The 27,543-nt window shown below is 40.0% G+C and overlaps 2 protein-coding genes across 2 annotated transcripts in view; both read left to right on the top strand.

Annotated features, from left to right (window-relative positions):
* TMEFF1 (transmembrane protein with EGF like and two follistatin like domains 1) overlaps positions 1-14,546 on the top strand; it is a gene marked incomplete at its 5' end in the record, with an annotated part of 92,685 nt that extends 78,139 nt beyond the window's left edge. Inside the window, 2 exons of the mRNA XM_082655964.1 lie at positions 10,475-10,633; positions 14,118-14,546. Of these exons, the coding sequence (XP_082512090.1) occupies positions 10,475-10,633; positions 14,118-14,202 (244 nt within the window). The 3' untranslated portion in view covers positions 14,203-14,546. The remainder of the gene's footprint in view (positions 1-10,474; positions 10,634-14,117) is intronic.
* A 177-nt stretch (positions 14,547-14,723) lies between these two features.
* CAVIN4 (caveolae associated protein 4) lies at positions 14,724-27,131 on the top strand. Its single transcript, XM_082655965.1, has 2 exons — positions 14,724-16,139; positions 23,709-27,131. Exons 1-2 carry the CDS (start codon positions 15,732-15,734, stop codon positions 24,387-24,389), a joined length of 1,089 nt encoding a protein of 362 aa, XP_082512091.1. The 5' UTR covers positions 14,724-15,731; the 3' UTR covers positions 24,390-27,131.
* The last annotated feature ends 412 nt before the right edge of the window (positions 27,132-27,543 follow it).

Here is a 27,543-nt window from a genome sequence, read left to right as displayed (position 1 = left end):
ACTTAACATTTTTAATATTATGCTATGTATTTTTTAATATAAAAATATGCCGTAAACCAACATTATTCTGGTTTTTAAGCAGTCTATCACAGAGTGGTTTGAGGGACTAGAGAATGTGTTAAGAACCGAGGACATGTAACTCAAATAAAATTTATAGCAAAATAGATTTCTAAAAATGAGGGAATGTGGATGTAGAATCAGGTGTGATATGAGAGATGGAAACAGAAAGGGTGTGAATCTTTAACTGTGTGATTCCAGAGAGGTTATGCGACTTGTTGGAACTCAGCAGCAAGTTAGAAATAGAGCTGAGACAAAACTAGGTCTCAAATTTCCTGATACTCAACCTGATGATCTTTGTGCTTTTTGCTCTTCTGTGTCTGTACTGATAACACTTCTTGCCGCTGCTTCTGGGAGCTTGTCTTCCACCTCAGGATGGTCTAGTGGGCCAGGCAATGTTTCCAGACTGGGGGAGATTGCTCTCATTCTGCTCACTCCTGCCCCCCTGCAGTCTGGCCAGTGAATCTTTCTCTCAAGAAGTAAAAGAAAGCTGTGTGAAACCAGGTCTCCTGGTTCCTCTATTCCTTTAGCTCCACTCTCCTGACTCTTTACCCCCCTGCCCCACTCTCCTCCTACTTAAAAAATAAAACAAAACACTATAAACTGTTTTAATGGTTACTAAGAATTCTTTGTTAAGCTTTCTGCTTCTTCCTGATTGAAAGGTTTTCTTGTCTTTGAAGGAGCTAGCACCAGCCTCCCCCCCACCCCACCCCTTTTCCTGAACATTGAAAAAAATACAGCCATGCTGTGGTACATATATGCAATGGAATATTACTCAGCCATAAAAAGAAATGAAATTGAGTTATTTGTAGTGAGGTGGATGGACCTAGAGTCTGTCATACAGAGTGAAGTAAGTCAGAAAGACCATATGCTAACACATATATGTGGAATCTAAGAAAAAAAATGGTTCTGATGAACCTAGGGGCAGGACAGGAATAAAGATGCAGACATAGAGAATGGACTTGAGGACACGGGAAGGGGGAAGGGGAAGCTGGGACGAAGTGAGAGAGTAGTATTGACATATATACACTACCAAACGTAAAATAGCTAGCTAGTGGGAAGCAGCCACATAGCACAGGGAGATCAGCTCGGTGCTTTGTGACCGCCTGGAGGGGTGGGATAGGGAGGGAGGGAGACACAAGAGGGAAGAGATACGGGAACATATGTAATAACTGATTCACTTTGTTATAAAGCAGAAACTAACACACCATTGTAAAGCAATTATACTCCAATAAAGATGTTAAAAAAAAATACAGCCATGCAAGGGAGAACAGGCCAGTTTTAAAATAAAATCATACAGTGGATTCCTCATACTTGTCTCACAGTGACATACATACCTTGAAAGAAGATCAGATCAGAGAGTGTCTTTTAAGATACCTAACACTGAGGGATGAGAGAGGATGATGTCCTGATAATGAAATGATACCAGGTCACTTTGTAGTATTTTACTCATTAACAGTAAGAAGACTAAATGGGGGCTTCCCTGGTGGTGCAGTGGTTGGGGATCCGCCTGCCAATGCAGGGGACATGGGTTCGAGCCCTGGTCCGGGAGGATCCTACATGCCGCAGAACAACTAAGCCCGTGCACCACAACTACTGAAGCCTGCATGCCTATAGCCCGTGCTCTGCAGTAAGAGAAGCCACCGCAGTGAGAAGCCCGTGCACCGCGGCAGAGTGGTCCCCGCTCGCTTCAACTAGAGGAAGTCCCGTGCGCAGCCACAAAGACCCAACGCAGCCAAAAATATAAATAAATAAATAAAATAAAATAAAATAAAAAAACAAAAACAGAACTGAAGAATAGACCAAATTTGTTTTAAAAAAACAAAAGAAGACTGAATGGTTTAGTAGTTAAAGGCTTTGGAATCAGGTATATCGGATTGCCCAGTTTTTGGCTATGCCCTTTGGAAGTTACTTAAAATTTCTAAGCCTCATTTTCCTTATTTGTAAAAAAAAATAATAATGGTACTTGTTTCCTAGTGTCGTTAAAATTAAATGAGCTAGTGTATGCAAAGTGCTGAGCACAGTGCCTGTTACACAATGTGTGTTTAAGAAATAGCAATTGATGTTATTAGACTGTACACACCATTAGGTTTGGGACTCTGCTCTGCCAACCACTCTCTCCCTAGTGCCTAGCATAGGGCCACTTCCAGTAGCTACTCAGTAAATAGTTTTTGAATGACATGTGATCATGGCCAACTTTTCCCTCTTCTTCAGACCAGAGGTGTTTCTTAAATGCTACAGAATCTCTTTTCTGCATTCTTGTAACTCCAAAAAGCAGGTGATCTTTTTTTTTTTGTCTAAGCGTTTATAGTGTCCACAAGAACCAGGCCATAGTATCACATGCATTTCCACTGGTAGGTGTATGTGTTTGAATAGCAGGAAACAGGCAGGGATGAACACCCTTTAGGCACAGTCCTATTATTAGGTTAAAATCTTTTAGCATTGTCCCATCATTAGTTTGTTTATTTATTGCCTATTTGGTACCAAATCCTACCTGGCACTGGGGTCTCAAATTCAAGTATGACATGGATCTAGCCTTCAAAAAAACATACAGTCTGGTGGCAGCGACTGACAAATAATACACAATTAAAATATAATATGAAAAATGCTATCATACATAGATATGCATGAGGTGATTTGGGACTTCAAAAAAGCACTTCAACCTGAAGGGGGCATGGAGGACATTGCAGGAGGAGGGACAAGTCTTACAGGGACATTTGTGCCAACCCAGGAGGTTGTCCTCTGTCTTAAAGGCAGTGAGAAGCCATTTAAGGATTTAAATAAGAACGATGTGGTCAGATCTGAAAGCCACCCTGGTGGCTTGGTGAAAAATGGATTAGAAGACTGAATGTTAGGAGACTGTGTATGAGTGAACAGTGAGAGCCTGAACCAAGTAAAGAAGTTGTAGTGGGAATGAGATGAGGAGATAAGTTGCAGAGGGAAAATAGGTGGCTGAATCCATAGGTTTTGGTGACCAGTTGGGTATGAAGATGGGAATGTGGGAGTTGGTGGAGGGTCATGGGAAGGAAGAATCAAGAGTCTCCCTGGTTTCTGGCTGATGCAGAATTGAGTGGGGAAGGAGAATGGGGGCAGGAGGTTTGCGGGGACATGATGTACTGAGCTTAGTAATGCTTGGTCTCAGGTGCCTGTGGGCTATCCTCTTACCTAGTAGGCTACTGGGTATCTGTGGTTTTGGAACTCATGAGACAGATGCACATTGAAGGTGTGTTTGGGAATCATTCCATCTCTAGCGTATCCCTTCTAATTCCTACTCAGCAGTCCTTCCACCCCACTGGGCCTCCAAGTAATTGATCTCTCACCCTGCATGTCCTCATCGCCTCCTTACTCAGCTTAACTCGTGGTCAATCCTTGCAGTCCGTCTCTTGCTTCATCATATACTCATTTGACAAAACTATAATCCAGGTTCATTCCAGCTTCCCGCCTGCTGTATACCTATACTCACCAGACTGACTGGTCTCACTGACCTTTATACTCAGTGGGCCCTGTGTACTGCCTGCAGTCACTCTATAACTGCGGTCCATTCATCCTCCTGTCCTAGATAAGGCGACTGCTTTATACCGTCACCCCTCTCTTCAGACTCACTCCTCTCTCATCCTCACTCTCAGCTGATGATCTTGTTTCCAAGTTCACTGAGAAAACTGAAGCAATATGAGGAGAATGCCCACAGACTTTTTACTATCACTGCCAGCAGTGCTCCCCCCTTTTCTTCTTATCATATATTCTTGTGTACATATATTTTTTAATATATTTGTAAATATATTTTTATTTCTTTTACCTTGAAAGATATTTGTCATTCTTACCTCTACCAGCTACTGTCCCATTTCTGTCCTTTCCTTTGTAGAAGAACTCAAAACAGTTGTCTATAATCTGTCTTCAGTTTCTCACTTCCCATCTCTCATGAATCCATCCCAATAGGCTCTTGCCACCCAGCACTTCACTGAGACTGTTCTTGTTACTAAATTCATTAGTCAATTCTCAGTCTTAAATTACTTTTGAACGGTCAGTGGCGTTTGACCTCCTGTGTGATAGACATTCTTCACTTGGCTTCCAGGACGACACTCTCTTGGTTTTCTCCTACCTCACTGGCCATTCCTTTCAGCCTTCTTGCCTGGGTCCTCTTTTGCTTCCTGGTCTCTCAGTGTTGGTGTACCACCAGGATCCAGCCCTGGTCCTTTTCCTTAGTGATTCCCTCCAGCCTCAGGGCTTTACATGTCGTATGCTAATGACCCCCATCCCAGACCTCTCTCCTCAGTGTGGGACTCACAGATCTCTCTCCCTCACTGCCATTTTCACATGGTTGTCTGACACCCCAAGCTAACAGGACCTAAGCTGATCTCCTGATCTGTCTACCCTCCCGTAAACCTGTTCCATCTATAACTTCTCCATCTCAGTTGATGCCAACTCCATCTTTTCATTGGTTTAGACAAAACACTTCTGATACATCTTTGACTTCTGTCTCTGTCATACTCCATATTTAGTCAGTTGAAGAGTCCTGTTTGCTCTATTTCAGAATATATCCAGAATTTGATTACTTCTTATCATTGTCACTGCCATTCCTAGTCTAGGCACCATTTTTCCCCTCTGGCATTATGCAGTAGCCTTCCTGATTGTATCCTAAATAGTCCATATTCAACACAGCAGCCAGAGTGAGACTTTTAAAATAAAAGTCAGTTCATGTCCTTCTTCTGCTAACGCCCTTCCAGCAACTTCTCCATCTTCTGAATGAGGAGAACTTCACAGGTGGGCCCCTTTACCTCTCTGTCTTGGTCCCCTGCTTCCCTTCGGCTGGCCCACTCCAGCCATACTTGCTATTTCTTGGACACACCATGCACTTATGCTCCCACCTCAGGGCCTTTGTGCTGACTCTTCCTTTGCCTGTTATGCTGTCCTCCTACTTGTCCACATGGCAAACTCCCTGACCTCTTTCACATCCTTACTCACATGTCTCTTACTGAAGCCTACCTTGACCACCTTACTTAAAGCTGCAGTCCTCCCTTCCTGGCCCATACCTGGCGTTCATGTTATCCCTTAGTTCTCTCTCTCCTCTCTCTTGTGTAGTACATGTCACCTTCTAACGTAACCATTTAATTTGCTTAGCGTGTTTCTTGACCCTCCCTCCCTGACTAGAGGGTAAACAGGCCAGAGATCTTTGTTCACTGATGTAACCTAAATGCCCATTATAGTACTTGGCACATGTCAGGTTCTCAATAAATGTGTTAAATGGATGAGTGAATGAGTCAGCCCATGAGGCCATGGGAGTGAATGAGATTACTATGGAGGGTATGGGGATGAAAGAGTAGGCAGTAGAGGACCAAATGTCTGGATCTGCCTTTAATCAGCAACAGAAAAAGTAGTGCTAACCTAGAAGTTAATACTCTGCGTATTTGGAGAGTATAACCCTAAAGTCAGGTGCAGAAAATAATGTCCAGGGAGGATTGCCTGAATCATATATGGCCTATACATTTTTTTTGATATTCTGATTTTTTTTTTTTTTTTTTTTTTGCGGTACGCGGGCCTCTCACTGTTGTGGCCTCTCCTGTTGCGGAGCACAGGCTCCGGACACGCAGGCTCAGTGGCCATGGCTCACGGGTCCAGCCGCTCCGCGGCATGTGGGATCTTCCTGGACTGGGGCACGAACCCGTGTCTTCTGCATCGGCAGGCGGACTCTCAACCACTGCGCCACCAGGGAAGCCCGATATTCTGATTTTTAATCTTTGGGTTAAGCTAAAGTGTCAGCTGAATAACTAGGACATTGTTATAGCTCCCTATGGAACTATTTTTATTTCACTGAGCTTTGAGTTTTAGCTGTTAGCCTACCATGAAAGGCATTATTTTAAATAATCCTATGAGACTTCATTATTGAATTTATTGCAGCTATATTATTGAGGGAAGTTCCCTGTATGAGAAAGTACCCTCCTTTTTTTTTTTTTTTTTGGTCACACCACATGGCTTGTGGTGATCTTAGTTCCCCAACCAGGGATTGAACCTGTGCCCTTGGCACTGAAAGCACCTAGTCCTAACTACTGGACCGCCAAGGAATTACCAGAAAATACCCTCTTTAAGTGAGGACTAATGAGATAAAGTTCCCTTAAATTTATTAAAAATAGTAACTGTGATTCTTCATTTTTTTAAATTGAAGTATAATTGATTTACAATATTATATTAGTTTCAAGTATACAGCATAGTGATTCAGTATTTTTATACATTATACTCCATTAAAAGTTATTACAAAATAATGGCTATAATTCCCCATGCTGTACAATATATCCTTGTTGCTTATCTATTTTAAACATAGTAGTTTGTATCTCTTAATGCCATACCCCTATCTTGCACCTCCTCCCTTCCACCTCCCCTCTGGTAACCACTAGTTTGTTTCCTATATCTGTGAGTCTGTTTCTTTTTTGCTATCTACATTCATTTGTTTTATTTTTTAGATTCCACAAATAAGTGATATCATACAGTATTTGTCTTTCTCTGACTTATTTCACTAAGCATAATATTCTCTATGTCCTTCCATGTTGCTGCAGATGGCAGAATTTCATTCATTTTTATGGCTGAGGAGTGTTCCATTGTATATATATATATAGCACATCTTCTTTATCCATTTGTCTGTTGATGCACACTTGGATTGCTTCCGTATCTTGGCTGTTGTAAATAGTGCTGCTATGAACATTGGGATGTATGTATCTTTTCAAGTTAGTGTTTTTGTTTTTTTCTGGATATATGTCCAGGAGTGGAATTTCTGTGTCATAAGGTAGGTCTATTTTAGTTTTTTGAGGAATCTCCATACTGTTTTCCATAGTGGCTGAACAATTTACATTCCCACCAACAGTGTAGGAGGGTTCCCTTTTCTCTACATCATTGCCAACATTTGTTATTTGTGGACTTTTTGATGATTGCCATTCTGACAGATGTGAGGTGATATCTCATTTTTTTTTGTTTTACATTTTGTTAATAAATAGAGATGTTGAGCATCTTTTCATGTGTAAGCCATCTGTGTGTCTTCTTTGGAAAAATGTCTATTCAGGTCTTCTGCCCATTTTTTTTTTTTAATTTTTAAAATTTATTTTTATTTTTGGTTGCATTGGGTCTTAGTTTCGGCACGCAGGATCTTCATTGAGGCATGCGGGATCTTAAGTTGTGGCGCGAGGGCTCCTCGTTGCAGTGCGTGGGCTTCTCTATAGCTGTGGCGTGTGGGTATTCTCTCTCTAGTTGTGGCACGCAGGCTTCAGGGCACGTGGGCTCTGTAGTTTGTGGCATGCAGTCTCTCCAGTTGAGGCGCGTGAGCTCAGTAGTGTGGCATGTGGGTTTAGTTGTCCCATGGCATGTAGGATCTTAGTTCCCTGAGCAGGGATTGAACCTGCGTCCCCTGCATTGTAAGGCCAATTCTTTACCACTGGACCACCAGGGAAGTACCTTCTGCTCATTTTTTGATTGGTTTGTTTTTTTGATATTGAGTTGTATGAGCTGATTATATATTTTGGGTATTAACTCCTTATAAGTCATATTATTTGCAGATATTTTCTGCCATTCAGTAGGTGGTCTTTTTGTTTTGTCTGTGGTTTCCTTTGCTGTGCAAAAGCTTTTAAGTTTCATTTGGTCCCATTTGTTCAGTTTTGCTTTTATTTCTTTTGCCTTGGGAGCTATATCCAAAAAAATATCGCTACGATTTATGTCAGAGTGTTCTGCCTATGTTCTCTTCTAGGTGTTTCATGGTTTTCAGGTCTTATGTTTAGGTTTAATCCATTTTGAGTTTATTTTTGCATATGGTGTGAGGAAGTGTTCTAATCTCATTCTTTTACATGTAGTTGTCCAGTTACTGTGATTCTTTTGAACAACTGGCTTGATTTCATTTTGTGGAGATTGTATTTTGTATCAGTGATTTTATCTCTTTTCCTTTTCCTCTTCCTTTTTCATTTTCTTTTCCTTCTCCCCTCCCCCTTTCCTTCTCCCCTCCCCTCCCCTCCCCTTTCCCTCCCCTCCCCACCCCTCCCCTCCCCTCCCCTCCCCTCCCCTCCCCTCCCCTTTCCCTCCCCTCCCCTTTCCCTCCCCTCCCCTCCCCTCCCCTCCCCTTTCCCTCCCTTCCCCTCCTCTCCTCTCCTCTCCTCTCCCCTCCTCTCCTTTCCCCTTCTTTCCTTCATCCAATGGTTTTTAGTGTATTCACAGAGTTGTGCAGTCACCACAGTCAGTTTTACATTTCATTACCCCAAGAGGAAACTCTATACCCTTTAGCTATTACTCCCAAATCTCCCCATCCTCCTCAGCCTTAGACAACTAATAATCTACTTTGTCTCTATAGATTTATCTATTCTGGTCATTTCATTTAAGTGGATTATATTCATATAATATGTGGTCTTCTGTGTATTTCACTTAGCATACTCTTTCCAAGGTTTATCCATGTTGTGGCATATATCGGTATGTTGTTCCTTTTTGTGGCTGAATAATATTTCATTGGATGGGTAATACCACATTTTTTAATCCACTTACCAGTTGATGAATAGTTGGACTGTTTCCACTTTTTGGCTATTATGAATAATGCTGCCTTGAATAATTTTGTGCAAGTTTTTGTGTGGACATATGTTTTAATTTCACTTGGGTAATTGCCTAGGAGTGGAATTGCTGGACTAAATGCTAACTCTATGTTTAACTTTTTGAGGAACTGCCGGACTATTATCAAAAGTGGCTGCATCATTTTATGTTCTTTACAGTAACCTTGCCATCACTTGTTATTATCTGACTTTTTGATTTCTAATGGGTATATTAGATACCTCATCATACTGCGGTTTTGATTTGTATTTCCATGATGACTAATGATGTTAGTGCTTATTTGTCATTTACCTATCTTGTTTGGAGAAACGTCTATTCAGATATTTTGCCTATTTTGTATTTTTTCGTCTTTTTGTTAATGAATTGTAATAGTATTTTTATATATTCTAGATACAGTCTCTTATCAGATATATAGTTTGCAAAAATTTTCTCCTGTGGGTTATCTTTTCACTTTCTTGATAGTGTCCTTATGTACAAAAGATTTAATTTTGATTTAGCCCAATTTAACTTTTTTGTTGTTGTTTTTGTTGTCATATGAAGAAATCATTGCCTCATCTAAGGTCATGAATATTTACTTTCCTTTTTTCCCCCCAAGAGTTTTGTAGTTTTAGCCCTTACATTTAGATCTGTGATCCATTTGACTTAATTTGTGTATGTTGTGAGAAAGAGGTCCAGCTTCATTCTTTTGTATGTGGATGCCCAGTTGTCCCAGCACCATTTGTTGAAGAGACTGTTCTTTTCCCATCAAGTTGCCTTAGCACCCTTGTCGAAAATCAGTTGACCATAGATGTATGGGTGTATTTATGGGCTCTCAATTATGTTTTCTGATCTGTATATCTACTGTACTACTATTTTCTGTCTGCTAGGAAGCTTAGAGCCCAGTGTGCAACCTTCTGGCAGGCGGCTAGGAACCTCAAGGGTAGGAATTGTGGACTCACATCACCCCTGGCTTCCCCTGTTTACTTCCAGGTTTCTTTCTTGCTATGTGTGTTTTATTAAAAGTTATTTTTTTGTAATGAAGTGTGGGTCATTAATAAATATCCTTATACGTCAGATGTTTTATTAATCAGTTCTAACCAAAGGCTGGCTAATTTACACATTTTGCTTCTGTCAACTAAAAAATGGGAATTTTCTATTAAGTATCTTAAATGTTTCCCCCTGTCAAGCTACTATCATCACCTGATGTTGCCTTTTTATTTACTCTTAATTGGAATTCAGATAATTTCTAAGATTCACACCTATTTGACTGTTTGGCTGTGTTTCTGTCATTAATAACTTATTTTCATCTCCCCCCCTGCATTTTAAGTGATTGTATTATGTGTACTGAAAAGTTATCTTGAATATAATTTGGTGTTATGTTCAGAGAACTGTAAATGTTTATATCTATTTATTCAATAATCCCACTTCCAAGTATCTAGCCTAAGGGATAACACTAAATATAGAAAAGTGCACATTCATCATAATATCCACCACACCTAATCCATAATTCTGAAAAATGGAAAATAACTGATACGTCTAAGAGCAAGGAATAGATAAGTTAGCTGTATTATAGCCACCGAATGGGATATTGTGAATCCATTTTTAAATGGCAGTAATAAAGTAGTATAAAGACTACTTAGCAGCTCTAAAATTAATGTGATATAATGATAAGTGGAAGAAGCACTTTATACAATAGTCATATTAGAGAGAGTAGAAGGAAATACAATGATGGCAATGTTTTTTTTTTTAGGTGGTGGGAGAGTGCCTGATTTGCTGTTTTTGTTTAAGTTTGTCATTCTTTTGTATGTTTTAATTTTAAAACCTGGAATTATTGAAATTTATAGGAATCCTTTTTTTTTCCCTTTTTCAGATGTGAATCTGGTTACACTGGACAGCACTGTGAAAAGACAGACTTTAGTATTCTCTATGTAGTGCCAAGTAGGCAAAAGCTCACTCATGTTCTTATTGCAGCAATTATTGGAGCTGTACAGATTGCCATTATAGTAGCAATTGTCATGTGCATAACAAGGTAGGTAATGGCCTAAGAAACACCAACTTTCAATTAGAGGTGGGTAGCTGTGTTCAAGAACCTTGAAACACTCAAAATGGTAGGGACTTTACGTCCACCAGCCTATTAGGAAGAAATCCTAGGATCAGTTCTCTAAGGTTTCCACGTAGGTCTGACCTCCCAGTGTCTTGCTGCTTTAGAATTTGGTCAAGAACTCACTCCCAGGGTTACAGGCTGCAAGCAGAGGAAGCGTGAGGATATTCAGTGGCATAAAGGAATTTCGAGATCTTAGAACTATGTGTGTGCTTCAAGCACTGAATTTAGGGACAGCGATGGTAGCAGAATGGTCTGCACATGCACGTAAGAGCCATGCAGAAACTTTTTAAGTCCTGCAGAACTGACTAGGTCTTATGCCCTAAGAATATACTTTATCCATAGTAAATATAATAAGGGAAGAAATCAGAGGTTAAAGAAAACTGCTTTTTTATATGTTGTCAACATTGCTTCATTTTCTGGAATACAGTCATAAATATTAAACTTCAAAATTCTCTATCATAACTAAAACTGTTGGAGTTTATCATAACTAGCCCCCAAACTAAAGGACGTATTTGGAGTGCAATTAGCCTAAAAATGGGTGTTTTCCAGGCTGAGTGGAAATATGTAAGTCAGAACTGAACTGGACCTGGGAGAAGTAAAAGCAAATTAAGTTCATCTTGTCTTTATGCTTCCCAGCTTCATGTCTTTTCTTCTTGCTTGCTTTGTCCTACCTCCTTTAAGGCTTGGTTCAGAGTCCCATAAACATCATCTCTATACTTTTCTGTATTATTCTGGGCAGAGGGTTGGAATTTATCAAGTGCAGATATTGGCAGGCCATAATGGATTTATGGCTCTTCTATCCAAAGACAGGATAGAAGCAGATCTTCAGTGGTCTCAGCCATCTGGAGCTAAAATGATAAATCTAGAAATGATAAAAAATATTCTCTGAGAAGCAGATATTTTTCATAAAATTTAAGCACTAAAGCCAGTGGACTTTTATTCTGTAGAACAGATGATCTGCCCTTAGGCAAGACTACTGAGTATAAAATTTGACAGTAGATTAAAGTAGAGACATAATATTATAAAAAATAATGACAGCACAAAGAGAAAATAGAAAAAAAAAACTACCATGTAACAGCAGGGCTGCCTGTGGCTATTTAACATAGGCTCAGAGGTTAAGTAATTTGCCTGTGGTCATCCAGCTAGCAAGTGGAAGTGTCTGGATTTGGATTTGGTGCTGCCCCATTTCCTAAATCATTCCTCTTTCCACTGAACCACCAAGAGGAAGAGGGTCTGTGTTGAGTCATCTTGGGAAATATATTTGCCAAGTATGACCATTGCATGGGAGCAAGGTTCAAACTTGATTTTGTAGTGGTTCAGGGTTTTTGAACAGGGGAGGGACTTGGTATGAACCATTTTTCCAGAGCATTAATCCGAGTGTCATCTGAAAAATTCACCAGAGGAGAGAAAATGTGAGGTTGGGGGAGACCATTTAGGACATCATTAGAGTAAAGCAGGAGTGGAGTAATAGATGATTTTGAAGATGAATGAAAGAAATAAGGTAATTAGGTAAAGGGAAGGGAAGATTTTGAGACCCAGTGACAGTGCCATCTTTAAGATCAAAGGATGTTAAAGTCAGCAGGGAGTTATTTTGCATTCAACCCCTTCATTCTAGAGAAGTGAGGAAACTGGAGCCCTGGGTTGGGAAGTATTTTAGCCAAGATCACAGAGATAGTTCAGCCCTTTTACAGATCGTATCCAGCCTTTTGTCCAGCTCTCTGCTTTGATTCTCACTGTGCTGTAATCCTCAACGACTAAATTAAAGATACCCAGCAAGTAGTTTTCAAGGTAGTACCCCCCCAATTTATACCCCAAATGCATTTGCTGCCTTCACAGACACGTCAGCATTGCCATATATTTATTTTTAACTGTGTTACAGTGTCTACACTGCTCTCCATCTCTATGTCTGAAGGGTCATCTCATTGAATTTATCATAGATCTCTCCCTGAGGGCTTTTTATTGTGGCATTTTCTCCTCTAGAATGTCTTGCTCATGTGGATTTAGGATATTATAATTATGCGCCTGGACTTATCTGCATTGCATTTTTGAGGAGTGCCTCTCCCACATAGTCCATTACGGGACAGCTGTTATCCTGGGGTGGCTGTTACATATGAGGAATCTTCCTTTAAAAGGATGTTCTCACTGACCCACTTATCAAGACTACATAAGTGAAATTTTCTTCTTTTATGCTTGTAATCTTCTTTCATGTTGAACATCACCTTAGCCAGATCCCTTTATTGTATAGATGAAAAAACCGTGGTCCCGGGAAGTTGGAACTTGTCCAATGTCAAGGTGAGTTTGTGACAGTTGCAGAGGGTTGCTTGCCCTCTCAACCAGTGTCCCCATTTATGAAATGGAGATGATTCCATCACTGTCTACCTCCAAGTGTTTTTATGAGGATGAGTAAGATAAAATCTGTGAAAAACAGTTATGTAAAATGGAAGCGTTACCATCAAGGCTTTTAAGTCAAGACAAAGTAGTGCTCTTTGAAACTGAATAAAAACCTGGAACCTTACAGTAGAAGCACTCATTCTCTCAAGACTTTCTTTCCATTAGATTATAAGTTCCTTGCTGGCAGAGATTTTAGAGGTTAGTCCAACTTTAATATTTGCTTATAGGAAGAGGAGGTTGCACAGCTAGTTTCTAGCAGAGCCCAAACTCAGAATTACTGGAACTCATCTCAGTCCCTTTATTCCATGTTGTGTAGCATAGCACTTTGTGCACAGTAGGAGCTGATATGTTTGCATTCTAGTGGGCAAGCACAAGAGCAGTGACGGCACGATGAGCTTTATACCCCCGCGGAGGAACATGTACGGAACAGTGAGAGCAGAGTCGAGGAATATCCCTTATGCCCCGGAGGGCAGTTCTGTTCTGGGTTCTGTGGTGTGCCCTAGAAGGGTGTGGAATGACTTCTTAGTTACTGTCTAAAATTGCTAGGCATTTCCTGTGTATTCTGATCTGAGGTTAATAAGCACATTTCTTTCTGATTTCTCCTTCATTTAAGCTGTCCTTGTCATTTTTGGGGGTGTCATCATGCTCAGGGAAAGTACATAAGCCAGGAGCCTTTCTACTGTCACGAGTTATATGTTAGCAGTCACTGTGTCTTGGGAGCTGCCAGGCCAGAAGAAGGGTGGGGATTCCTCTCGGGGATGCACATGCACCAGGGGAGACTCCAGGAGTGAGTTCCATTTGTATTCATACCTGCATCATATATCAAACCCTCTTACCTCCCAGCTTTATAGAGAAGATGGCAGTCTGACATGTTGGTCTCTCATCAAATAGCGTCTGTTTCCCTTTCATGTGGTCACATGCAGTATGGCTTTACGTGTGAAGTGTGTGTTACTCAGGAAACATTTGAAATATCCTAAACAAAATGACATTTTTCTTTTTTTTTTTCTTAATTCAACAGAAAATGCCCTAAAAACAATAGAGGACGACGACAGAAGCAAAACCTAGGTCATTTTACTTCAGATACATCATCCAGAATGGTTTAAACTGATGACTTTTATATGTACACTGACCATGTGATGTACATTTGTCTTTTTTTAAAGAATGGAAATATTTATTTCAGAGGCCTTATTTTTGGACATTTTTAGTGTAGTACTGTTAGCTTGTATTTAGAATATTCAGGTACAACAGTTTTGGACTGTTTAGTAGTCTTTGTTTTATGTTTTTAAATACAGAAATTGATTTCACAAATTTGTACCACATGGTAATTCTAAGACTTGTTCTTTACCCATGGAATGTAATATTTTTGCAAAGATGGACCACTTCACAAATGGTTATAAAGTCAGACCCACTTCTTCCACAATGACCACAGCAAATGACCAAGCATGAACTGAAGGTAAAGATGTTTACAGATTACTTTTCTTACAAAAGAAAATCTAGAAGACTCTGTGTTTAGACATTTCAATGTTTTTGAGATTTATTAACCGATTTTTTAGACACTGCCTATCGCATGAATTGTAAAGCTGTGTGTGTTAGATGTAAAATATTTATAAGGTGTATGGACTGGAATTTGATCCTTTCTCTCCTTGAAAAAATAATTCTGAATTTTTGAAAGTATATGGTAACAATGATGGAACGGATCACTGAAAAGTAGATTTAGATGTTGTGAAAATAGTCTGTTTAACAAACAGATTGGAATAAAGCCTACACTATCATTTAAACTACTTCTATACACATTCATTTTTAAAGAAATATTTGTTTTAACATAAATAAACCAATTGTATCAGTGTTTGTGAATAAATGCAAAAATGATTGTTAACGATTGGTGCTCTTCACATGAGCTTAAAAATCATCTAAGACCTCTATCCAAATTTGTCCTGTAGTAATAGCTATACTAATAGATTGTTGGTGTTTAAAGATCTGAAGTGTGAATAGAATGTATTCAGCTGTTTAACATGTAGTTTAGGTATTCAGAAGTATGCATGTAGAATTTAAGAATATGTTCAAAATATTAATTTTAATATTTGGTTTGGAAAAGCATGTTATAATATAATGTTTTCACTATACGGCCTCTGTTTTGGTGTGTTTATTTACTGCATTCTTTGATATTGACATATCAGTATGTTTAATATGTGAAATTAATAGAAAAAGCAGATTTCAGTTCAAAATTCCCATTTGCTTTTACAAATACTGCTTGAAATTGTCTAAAGGTAGAAGCTTCACCCAGCGCTTGGAGTTTGCCTTTTTGGTTATTTGGCTTCGAGGCTTAATATTAGTAACATTGTGGCCTTAGGGAACTTTTTTTTTAAAAAGCTTTCCTCTTCTACCCACACAGTCTTATTTGAGTCCCTTAGTCATCAGTAAGCATGTTTGGAACAGCACCCAGTGCTTTTGCAAGGGTTCATATTGCAGAACAGTCACGTATGGGTATTTGTAGTTACAAATACTTGACCAGTCTCCAGGGGTGGGGTTTCCAACCCTTTAAACAACCCTGTTCCCTGTTATCAGGCTAACTTCTTGCTCTCAGTGCCAGAATTGATTGCGCTAAGACATCTTTCACTGAGAAATAAATAAAATGGAACATAATGGGTCTGCTTCAAATGCTGATAAAATCCACCAGAATCGCCTGTCGAGTGTGACAGAAGATGAAGACCAAGACGCTGCTCTTACCATCGTGACTGTGCTGGACAAAGTAGCTGCCATCGTGGACAGCGTGCAGGCCAGCCAGAAGAGGATAGAGGAGAGACACAGGGCGATGGAAAATGCCATGAAGACCGTCCAGATTGACCTGCTGAAGTTTTCGCAGTCACACAGCAACACAGGTTATGTCATTAACAAGCTGATGGAGAAAACGCGAAAGATCAGTGCTCACATTAAAGAAGTGAGGGCCCGAGTGGAGAAGCAACAAACTCACGTCAAAAAAGTTGAATCCAAGCAAGAGGAAATAATGAAGAAGAACAAATTCCGTGTGGTAATATTCCAGGTAAGCTGGCACCTGTGTTTAGCTCGATTACTGCTGTCTCTTGCGTCCTTTAATGGCCAACAGGTCTTGTCAGACCTGTCACAAGGTAACGATTGTGTATATGCGTGTGGTGGAGTTCTGTATCATCAGAGATCTCAGGAGAAAACCATTTCTATGTTAACTGGTATACTATCATGTCAGTGTTTTGAGCTTCTCAGCCGTTTCATGTAATATGAACTGTGGATCATAGCTGAGTCTATTTCTTGCCTTTGAAACTTAATATTGGTAAGCTGCTTTTGGCATATTAGCTGTATTAGCATGATGCCCTCTCAAAGCCTTTGAGAAGGTTAGGACTAGAAGATATCTAAGAAGCCTCCAGTTTAAAACACCTCTTTGTTATAGAAAAAAAGAAACTGAGGACCTGTAGCTCTGCAAAGCGGTTCTTTCCCTTATTATGGAGAGCCCAGAAAGCCCTAAACAGTAAAATGTAAACTTTTCAGAATATAATTTGTCTATTGGAATTTTTACCTATAATAATGTATAAGTCACAATAATAAGACAAAGGGTCTATTTCTTAATGAACAATCAGACAGTTGTTCTTTTTCTTATAGTTATATAAATGTAGGAGTCGCATAAGTAATTCCTTATATTTGATTACCAAGTCTTTACTTAGCTGAATTCTTTTAGCTGCACTGCACAGCTTGTGGGATCTTAGTTCCCTGATCAGGGATCGAACCTGTGCCCTCTGCAGAGGAAGCACAGAGTCCTAACCACTGACTGCCTGGGAAGTCCCTACTTAGCTGATTTTACATGATAGTTTTTGTGTGGCATTGTGTGTTGAGATAATAAGTTCCTATCTTACTCTGCACTTGATACTCATATTTTTTGAAATAGGAACACATCCATGGCAAATGCCTAATATCTATAATATATTTTAAAACTCTTACAAATTAAAAGGGAAAAAGTTGAACTTTCATGGTAGAAAAATTGGAAAGTCATTATCAGTCGGTTCACAAAAGACAAAGTAAATGAGCAAAATTCCATTTTCACCTATGTAAATATTTGCAGTTACTGAAACATTCGCAGAGTTTAAGAGTAGGAAATAATAAGCACTTTCATATTCTGCTGGTAGAATATTAAATGGTACATTTCTGGAGGGCAGTTTTGGTATTATGTGTTAAGAACCTTAAAAATTCGCAAACCTTTTGGCCCCAAAATTTAATGTCAAAGAATTTGTTGTAAGCATAAAATCAGGAATGTGTGCGGGCATGTTCACTGGTACATATATGCAGTGTTATCACACTGTATTTTTAAAATGCATGTATGCCCATATGCATAGAGAAAAGGCCTAGAAGAATAAAAACAAATTGAAATAGGAACACCGTTGGTAGGTAGTTGAAAGATACCAGGGATGTGGGCCATAACTCCCGGGGCATTCTTTACACTTTAGTCAATTCTCCATAGCCCACTGTTGGCTGATAAGGTTACACGGGGATGGCAGAGTGGTATTTTGGATCTGTATTTAAGAGCCTGTTGGTTATTTAGGAGGAAGAATGGGAGGAGAGAGAGGGTTGCTTACTTCAAAGGTAGTCAAGTTCGACTATGCCATCTGAAGGCCTTTACCATTTCCCTCTCCTCCCAGGTCCCTGGAAGTCCTTCTCCAGACTTAAATTTTTGAAAAAAAAAAATCAGTCATCTTACTCTCAGAAGCCAGTTGTAGTATATGTAATGGGGATCTAAATTTAGTACTGGAGAATGTAGTATCCATTCTTGAATTCACTTTTCCACGGGCATTAACAGTTCATTGCAGCTCTATTTACAATAGCCAGGACATGGAAGCAACCTAAGTGTCCATCAACAGATGAATGGATAAAGAAGATGTGGCACATATATACAATGGAATATTACTCAGCCATAAAAAGAAATGAAATTGAGTTATTTGTAGTGAGGTGGTTGGACCTAGAGTCTGTCATACAGAGTGAAGTAAGTCAGAAAGACCATATGCTAACACATATATGTGGAATCTAAGAAAAAAAAATGGTTCTGATGAACCTAGGGGCAGGACAGGAATAAAGATGCAGACGTAGAGAATGGACTTGAGGACACGGGGAGGGGGAAGGGTAAGCTGGGACGAAGTAAGAGAGTAGTATTGACATATACACACTACCAAACGTAAAATAGCTAGCTAGTGGGAAGCAGCCACATAGCACAGGGAGATCAGCTCGGTGCTTTGTGACCATCTAGAAGGGTGGGATAGGGAGGGTGGGAGGGAGGGAGACACAAGAGGGAAGAGATATGGGAACATATGTATATGTATAACTGATTCACTTTGTTATAAAGCAGAAACTAACACACCATTGTAAAGCAATTATACTCCAATAAAGATGTTAAAAAAAAAAAACAAACAGTAATGGGTATAACTCACCCTCCACTTGCATGGGGCATGCCAGGAAACATTCTTGGTATCCAGCATGTCTCCTGAGAACCTTTGTGTGAAGAGTAGACCAGGTTAACAATCAAGATTTACAAAGGCTAAAGAAAGCAGAGGAGTTTCTGAGAAGTTCTAATTGACCCTTGTTTGTCTATTGACATAATTCTTTTTTTTAAAAGTTGTTTCTATATTCACCTGTTTATTTCCTGAAAGTTGCTATTTTTTTTCTTTGAGCACCTACAGTTACTTGAATGAATAGAAGATGGTATGAAAAAAGAAGCGAGAGGCACTAGTGAGAGACATAATGCTATGAAGAGTCTGTGAAGTTAAGTTGTTCAGAGTAAGCAGCACTTTATCTATAAGCAGTGGCTATCTCTTGTAATGGGAGAGCATGTAAAGAAAAGATAAATACCAATGGATTCAATGATTCATTAGATATTAGAACACTGTATACAGCATTCATATGGGTTTGTTTAACAGTTAGAAGTCATATGCTTAACAGTTAAAAGTCATATATATATATGTGTGTGCATGCATATATATATATATATATATATATATATATATATATATATTTTTTTTTGGCCAAACTGCGCACCTTGCAGGATCTCAGTTCCCCAACCAAGGATTGAACCCAGGCCACGGCAGTGAAAGCTCCAAATCCTAACCACTAGACCACCAGGGAACTCCCAAAATTCTTATAATTCATTCTTACAGTTAATATGTTTAAGTGGTTATATTGAGATTGCTCCTTCCACTAAAATTAACTTGAAGCTGAGTAATTCAGCTCTAGTATACTTTCGTTTCGATTTGGGTTTTTCCTCAAAAAGATTTCCCTAGATATATCTTTTGGTGGCAGTCTTTATTGCTATTTTATCTCCCACCTTTGTGTACGGCAGAGCTTTCACCTAATTGTGGACATTGGCATTGAAAAAAATGATCTGCTCTTTATCATACAATTATGATTTCTCCTTGAACATGCTTTCACCTTAGCAACCTCCTCACCATGAAAGAAAGCCAGGAGGCTTCCCATATCTTCTAACAATTTTGCTTACTAACCACATGCCCGTGCCTCCCAAATGAGGTATTTGGCCATTCCCTAATGATAAGTCCCGGACTTCTAAATATTCGAAATTCTCTTAGCAGTATTACTTTGATAATCAAGGCCATTATACTCTGACTCATAATACTCATTTTGTTACAAAAATCATCTTTTTACCTAGAATTTTACATGAAAAAATGTATAATAATTGTATTTGGCAATCAACTATAATTCAGCCCTATAATTTTCAATTATTATTACAGTGTATTCACCACTAACTCATGGTATCTTTGACTCAGAGGAGTTGCAACAAATAGATTTACATAACAGGTACTTTCTCTGTCTCTACCCCTGTTTTGTTTTGTTTTTAAGCCTGAGTTTGTTGTGCAGTTGAAGAAGGGTTTGTGATTCTTGAGTTAAGCCATAACTGATTTCTTCACAGCAGGATTGTGAGGGTTTTTCCATATGAAACAGTAATTATTGTTTGGCTCCTTTTCTAATTATACCTACTCAGTCCATACCCACCCACTCAGTGCTGCTGAAGCTACTCCCTGTAGTAGGTGTCAGGAAAGGAGAGGAATAATGTTGCTGCTTCTGATTCATCAGAGAGCTATGAGATACCCACTCTACCTTTTTTTTTTTTTTAAGTTCCTAGACTCTCCAATCCTGTAGCCAAAGAAGTTAATTTTAAATAAGTATCCAGAGAAGTAAAGTTCTGGGGATACGTTCTTGACTATCAGGATGATAGGTTTTGGAATACGTATAAATGTATTTCTTACACAGTAAATTTTTTGGTTGAACAGATTTAATCTGGATCTCAAGTAGGAGCACAGTTTCTTTTAGAAATTTCAACTCGTGGATTCAGTTAAAAATCCCATGATCTTTAAAGTTTTTCCTGTTTAGTTTTAGAAATAACCCCGAAATAGAAAGTTGGGGTCCTTTAGCAGCCATGTTTCTGGCCTGGTTCTCAAGGTTACCAGTGTCTGCCATGTTCCCAAATCCAATTTGATGAGTCCTTTTACCTTTTTGACATATTTGTCATAGTTGGTCCCTCCTTCTCTTCTTGAAACTTTTTTCCCCTTGGCTTCTGGGGGTGCCTCTCGCTCTTGGATTTCCTCCTGCCTCACTGGCTGACATTTATCCTTTTTGGTTCTTTCTCATCTCTTCCTTCCTCTTCTTCTTTTTTTTTTTTTTTGAATTATTTATTTATTTATTTGGCTGTGCTGGGTCTTAGTTGCGGCACGTGGAATCTTAGTTGCCCCGTGCGAGATCTTTGTCGCAGCATGAGGGATCTTTAGTTGCAGCATGCAGGGTCTTTAGTTGTGGCATGTGAACTTTTAGTTGTAGCATGTGGGATCTAGTTCCCTGACCAGGAATTGAACCCGGGCCCTCCTGCATTGGGAGTGTGGAGTCTTAGCCACTGTATCACCAGGGAAGTCCCTCATCTCTTCCTTCTTATCTTCAGGTCCAAAATCCATTTATGTATCAATAACACCAAAATTCAAAAATCTGTAAAAATAAAATTTTTATCGTAACTTACTTGGCAGCAAGACCTAGCTTTACCTGAACTCAGTGGATGCCAAAACCCAACCTCAAGTAGCATGAGGCTGTTTATACTCTTTGTCCCACCTTAGAGTGAATATTTGTATTTTTTTGCCACAAAAAGGTTTTTTCCCAAGATCTCACTGGGAATGTTATGTAATATATTATTTTCCCCAAATCTGAAATATTCTGATTTCTGAAAGGTAGCTTTGTTCCAAGGAGTTTTGAATAATGGAGTGTAGACCCATTCATTCAATCTCTTGGTGATCTCTTTCATCTGGTCTCATGATTTTTAGTTTCATCTTTATGTTAATGATGCCTAAATTTATCTCTAGTCCAGATCTCTCTCCTGAATCCCAGACTTATGTACTCAGCTGTCCACTCAACATCTCTGCTTGGATGTACAGTGGGTATCTCAAAGTCAGCATGTTCAGGTCCCATCCTTCCCCATCTCAGTGAATGGCTAATCTGTCCTTCAGCTGCTCAGGCCCTGGACTAGAGAATCATCCTTGACACTCTCCACATCTCAATCTAGCAGCAGCAGATCCTGTTGGCTCCTACCTTCAAAGTGGATCTGGAATCAGGCCACTTCTCACCACCACCTCTGTCCACACCCTGATCCATCTCTTACCTGATTGAGCTCAGTGGTCTCTAACTGCTGTCCCTGCTTCTCATCTTGCCCTCGATAGCCTCGTTTCAGCAGGGTGACCCTTTTACAACATAGGTCAAGTCATGTCACTATCCTCAAAACTTTTTAGAAGGCTTCCTATCGCACTCGGAGTAAGAGCCACGGTCCTTATGATCAGATACAGAGCCCTACGTGAGCTGGCCCTCCCACTACCTCTCTTACCCTCTCTCCTGCTCTTGCCCCTTGGTCACTCTGCTTCAGCCACACTGCCTTCCTTGCTGTTTCTCGTTTCCTCTCAGTTATATGCATTACCTTCAGGTCTAGGCTTGGATGTCACCTTATTAGTGAGGCCTTTCCGAGCATCCTCCCCAGTCACTGTGTATCCCCCTGCCCTGCTCTATTTTTCATCTTAGCACTTATCACCATCCAACATACTATGTAAGTAACTTGTTTATTTCTCTCGTCAAGAATACAAGTTCTTTTACTCTTTTTTTTTTTTTTTTTGCGGCACACGGGCCTCTCACTGCCGTGGCCTCTCCCGTTGCGGAGCACAGGCTCCGGATGTGCAGGCTCAGCGGCCATGGCTCACGGGCCCAGCCGCTCCGTGGCATGTGGGATCTTCCCGGACCAGGGCACGAACCCGCATCCCCTGCATCGGCAGGCGGACTGCCAACCACTGAGCCACCAGAGAAGCCCTTTTACTCTGTTTTATTCAAAGAGGGAGGTTCTCAGTTCCTAGACTAGTGACTGGTGCATGGTAGGTGCTTAGTAACAATTTGTTGAATGAAGGCGTATGCTTCTTATTTGTTCCAACCGTCATTTGTTGAGTATACCTACTATGTACAAGGCACTCTGATAGATGCCAGGCATAAGACATAAATAAGATACATCTCTGCTTTCCTGGAAGCTATTATTTAGTGAAGGACTCAGGGAGACAAATATAAATGAGTAGAGTTCTGATGCAATTCAGACTGTGATAAATGTTATAAGTAGAGGAATGCATGTGTCATTATGGTATAGATTGGAGACAGGTTTGACCTCTGGGAGAAGTTGGGGATATTTGAATTGACTCGAAGAAAGATTTTATTCACAAAGCTGGAAAGAGGTGAAAGGTAGCAAAAACCACGTTTATAAAGGCATGCAGGGATGAAAACAGTATGTGTTTAAGGAACTCAGAGGGGTTGTGTTGCTGGACTGGAGGAGTGGGAAAGTAGGTTTTGCTCAAACTGAAGAGCCTTCTAATTATACTGAAGAATTTGAACTCTATCCTTTGAGTATTGGTGAGCTCCCCAATGTTTTAAAGTAGAGAAAGCATGTGATCAGAGCTATGTTTTAGAAACATTTCTCAGGAAGTACTTTGGTGATGTTTTAGAGGTATAAGTATTGCACGAGTTCAGGCCTGAGATGACAGGGCCTGAACTAAGACGTTGGTAGAGGCAAGGAGGAAGGAGGCGGGAACAGAAGAGTTAGTAGTTATTAAGCAATATTATCGACAGCGCTTAGTGACCACTTGGATATGGGATGAAGAGAGGGAATATTTGGGACCATGCTTCTGAGGTTTTTCTGGGTGGCACCTGGAGGTATTGGTGCTGAGAGGTCCAGGAAAGGATGATGGCCGGGCCTTGATTTTTGGATATGTGAAGTTAGAGGTTCCTGTGTTACATCTAGGTGGAGAAGTCTTTCTGACATGTAGCAATGGGTTTTCATCTTAGGGGAAGGGGAGAGGTGAAGGTAAAAGATTTGTGAGTCTGCTTGCCTGGATGTGAAGGTAGAGCAGTGGATAAGTTTGCTCGGGGTGAGCTTGGGAGATGAAGAAAAAGAAACCCTGAGAAATGCCAGCATTTAGGGAGTGGGGGGAGGATAAGCAGCCCGTGGAGGAGATTGAAAAGGCGTGGCCGGAAGGTTAAAGAACCCATCGCTAACACGCTTGCTTTCTCTCTCCTTCAGGAGGATATTCAGTGTCCAACGTCCCTGTCTATCATGAAAGACAGAAGCTTGACTGCGGAGGGTCCAGAGGAGGAGGACGATATCTTCGATCCCCCAGTTGATCTGTCTTCGGATGAAGAATATTATGTTGAAGAGAGCAGATCTGCCAGGCTTAAAAAGTCAGGCAGGAAGCGCATTGATAATATCAAAAAGGCCTTTTCCAAAGAAAACATGCAGAAGACACGGCAGAATTTTGACAAGAAAGTGAACAGAATTAGGACTAGAATAGTGACACCAGAGAGGAGAGAGCGGCTAAGGCAGTCAGGGGAGAGGTTAAGGCAGTCGGGGGAGAGGCTGAAGCAGTCAGGGGAAAGGTTTAAGAAATCTATTTCTAATGCAGCTCCTTCAAAGGAAGCTTTTAAGATGCATAGCCTTCGGAAAACTAAAGACCGTGCTGCGGCCGAAGGTCCCGAAGAGGTCAGGGAGATAGGGGTGGACATCATTGCCAGGAGCGAGTCTCTGGGCCCCATCAGTGAGCTGTACACCGAGGTGCTCAGTGAAACAGACCCCAAGGAGGCCAGAGCCTCACATCCTCCCCGAGAAGGTGGGGAAATCTCGACCCCCGAGCCTTTAAAAGTTACTTTTAAACCCCAGGTGAAAGTAGAGGATGACGAATCTCTTTTGCTAGATTTAAAGCAGTAATTATAAAGAGGAATTAAGTATATTATAATTGTAAGTCTCCTTAATCACACAGTTTTAGTTTAATTAGCATAGTCATTTACATGTATATGCCATATAGGAAAACATAAGTGGTATGGCTGTCTCATTTCTTAGGTTTAAAATTTTAAAGGTAATACAATTATTAATATACATTTGCTTGATTAATATACACTTCCTGGGGAATTCTTTTTTTTCCCTCCCCTGGGGAATTCTTTTTTTTTTTTTTCCCCCTCCCCCAGGACTTACATGATTCTATCAGCTTTCTCTCTTAGGTCACCTCTCATGGCAGCTGTGGATTTTTAAGTTCCTTTCTCTTGCCCATCAGAAAAATAGTTTCCTAGTGAGGCCCAATTAGGTGTTCGGTAGTCTACAATAAATGAAGGCCAAATTTATGGCCATCATTTATTTACAAGTGAACTCTCGATTTTGGTCTAGATTAATATTGTGGCCAAGCTCAAAGGGGAATAAGTCACGTGGATTTTATCTATATGTTCACATCAATAGATATTTTAGTAAATTAGCAGTCACACCCCTTTTTGATGCCTTTGCATAAAAGCATTGAAGTGCTGGACTTGAGCATTTAGTTCTGTCATCACAGCTTTGCTTACAGGGAGCCACTTGGCAAGCCGTCTAATGGTCTGGTCAGTACAACGGAGAGGGTTCGCCTGTCCTACCCTTCTCAGAGGACTGTTGTGAAGATAAGGAAATGTTATACATTCTGGGAGAACAAGAGCTATTTCCAGAGAAAACAAACCCCACTGGTTCCTCAAAAGCAGAATCGAAATAATTCCATCTTCTGAAAAAGTCCTGAGCTCCAAGCAGTGAGGACCTAGGTCGGACAGACACTAAAGTTGGTCTTCAGAAGCGTTTTCACAGAATCAGGAATCAAAAGTCAATGTTTGGGTGACATCTTTTTTGTCAAAGACTAAAACCAGACCTTGGGTTTGAGTTGGGTCTTAAAACGTTTCCTGGAAAATTCTTTTCTGATTTTCTTCTGATTCAGATCTCTGGTGGACTGGAGCAGCATTGTTTCGAGCAGCATGAAGCCTGCAACTGTGGCTGTGTCTTCCAGAGGCCTTTCTAAAGTCAGCCTTTGTGCAGTGCTTGGAAATGACCTCAGATGCTTCTGATTTCCAGAGTGAACCCCTCAGGGCCCATCCGTCCAAAACAGTATTCGTAGGTGTTCATCATAACTGCTTTGGGAGGAAGCCAGATTCCACTTATTTGTTAGCTGTAGATCTAGCCAATCTAGAAGTAGATATTATTGCTAAAGAAAGAGAAATGGTCATACTGGTCCTGCACTTGTGTATGTTTAAATCTTCTGGTTTGTAAAAGGGAAGAAATGATGGAATTGAGTTTGGACAGCAGTCAGCTTTCAGTCAGTTTTGGATGCTCAAGTAGTAATTAAAAATTGTACACACACACACACACACACACACACACACACACACACACACACACACACAGAATCAGCTTTAAAATATTTAACTCAGTTACCCAGCTGTTTGGGTTTCGGAGTTTGATTCAGCATCATTTCCTCTTCACTCTGCGTGAATACATAAAATCATGAATTGTTAATCTCATTATCTTTTTTTATTGAAAACTAAAGTGTATACAGCTTTGAACAATACTTTAAAAGGAATAATTTTTAAAATGTTAGAGTTTAGAAAGAGCTTGGATGCCTAATCACACATTTCCTTAAAGCCATAATAAATTTGAATTTAAAAAAGACATTATTACAAAGTTTGATGTCAGTGTCCTTTTTGTAAATATTTTTACTAATAATGAATGCAAACAGTATGGCATGTATTTGATATAGTAACCCTACTCATAATAGATATGTTTCTAGGTTAAGCAGAATGTAAAGAAGTTATATGCTTTTTTTTTTCTGGCCCTACACAGTCCTACAATTGAGCAAAATATCACTGTCAAGGAATTTTTGTAAAGTCCATTTGCTTACTGACCCATTATATAAGCAGACTTGATATGTTATGGAACATTTCCCACATAGGTACGTTTGAATTTTGATTTAGAAGGCATTATAGCCTGGCCAGCTCTTCATCACGGTAGACTCTGAACAATTTCATGTTCCCAGAGGTTCATTGTAACTTACACTGCTTTCTTGGTACTAGGATTTTCCCCTCCGTGTCACTTCTGTCTCTCAACATTTCCCCCCATGTTTAGAGCGTTCCTCAATTCCACATTCATGATTTTTTTCTCCTTTCACCCCATTCTCTTGACGTAAAGAATGTCTTTATTATAGGCTGCAGAATCATACATCTTCATTTAATGCAAGGAATATAGTCAACATTCTCTATTTTTAAAGTTTCAGACAACACAGATTTTCTCCTCATTTTACTCTTCTGTGTTTTTGAAATTATATGTTAGATTTTAAACAGTTTATTGAAATAAAACCATTAGCAGGATTTCTCCCCTTTTCTTCCTGTGAGGCAGAACAATGCGACATCCATAGACACCCAGGGCATGGAGCCCACTCTCAGGCTCTACTATGGAATAGACAGACGAGAAGAGGGAAGTGCAACTCTGTCTCCTGCACATGATGGATCCAGAGGCTTTCCTCTCAGGGTCTATGGTGGCCTGGTTCTGGGCCATAGGTTAGAGAAAAGGGCCCAATGTGAATGGTGATAAGAGGAGCATGAAAATTCAGCTTGTTGAGAGCGTATTTGTGGTGTGTGTAAACTCCCTTGAACAGGTTTTCATAAATTAAAAATACAAACCAAACTGCAGTGTTTCATTTTGACTTTATTGTTTACCTTCCATGTACGTATAAGGGTTTGGTTCAGAACAGTCTGAAGTTCACTGTGATTCTGTCAGCTAGAGAGCATGGGTCATGTTATGTAAAATATTTCACAGAATCACTGTTAACCCTACAGTCCCCAAACATGAAATTATTGGCCCTGTTTTTCTTCTGAGACATGTTTTCTATAGCTTTTATTGAACCCTACTAAAAATATTATAGGTTACAATCCCCAAATAATTGCTGTGGCGTATCTGGGTCAAGACTAGGGAGAATGACCACTGTGGTCTCATCCTCAGTTCTGTTGGAATTTGGAGCATGCTAGTATCTGGTCTGTAGTGAATGAAAAATGAATAAGCCTTACTGCTGAGTTTTGTG

This window comes from Grampus griseus, assembly GCF_964374135.1.
Source record: "Grampus griseus genome assembly, chromosome: 6".
Taxonomy (NCBI): domain Eukaryota; kingdom Metazoa; phylum Chordata; class Mammalia; order Artiodactyla; family Delphinidae; genus Grampus; species Grampus griseus.
Note: the sequence above shows the minus strand (reverse complement) of the source record. Positions and strands in the feature narration are given on the sequence as shown.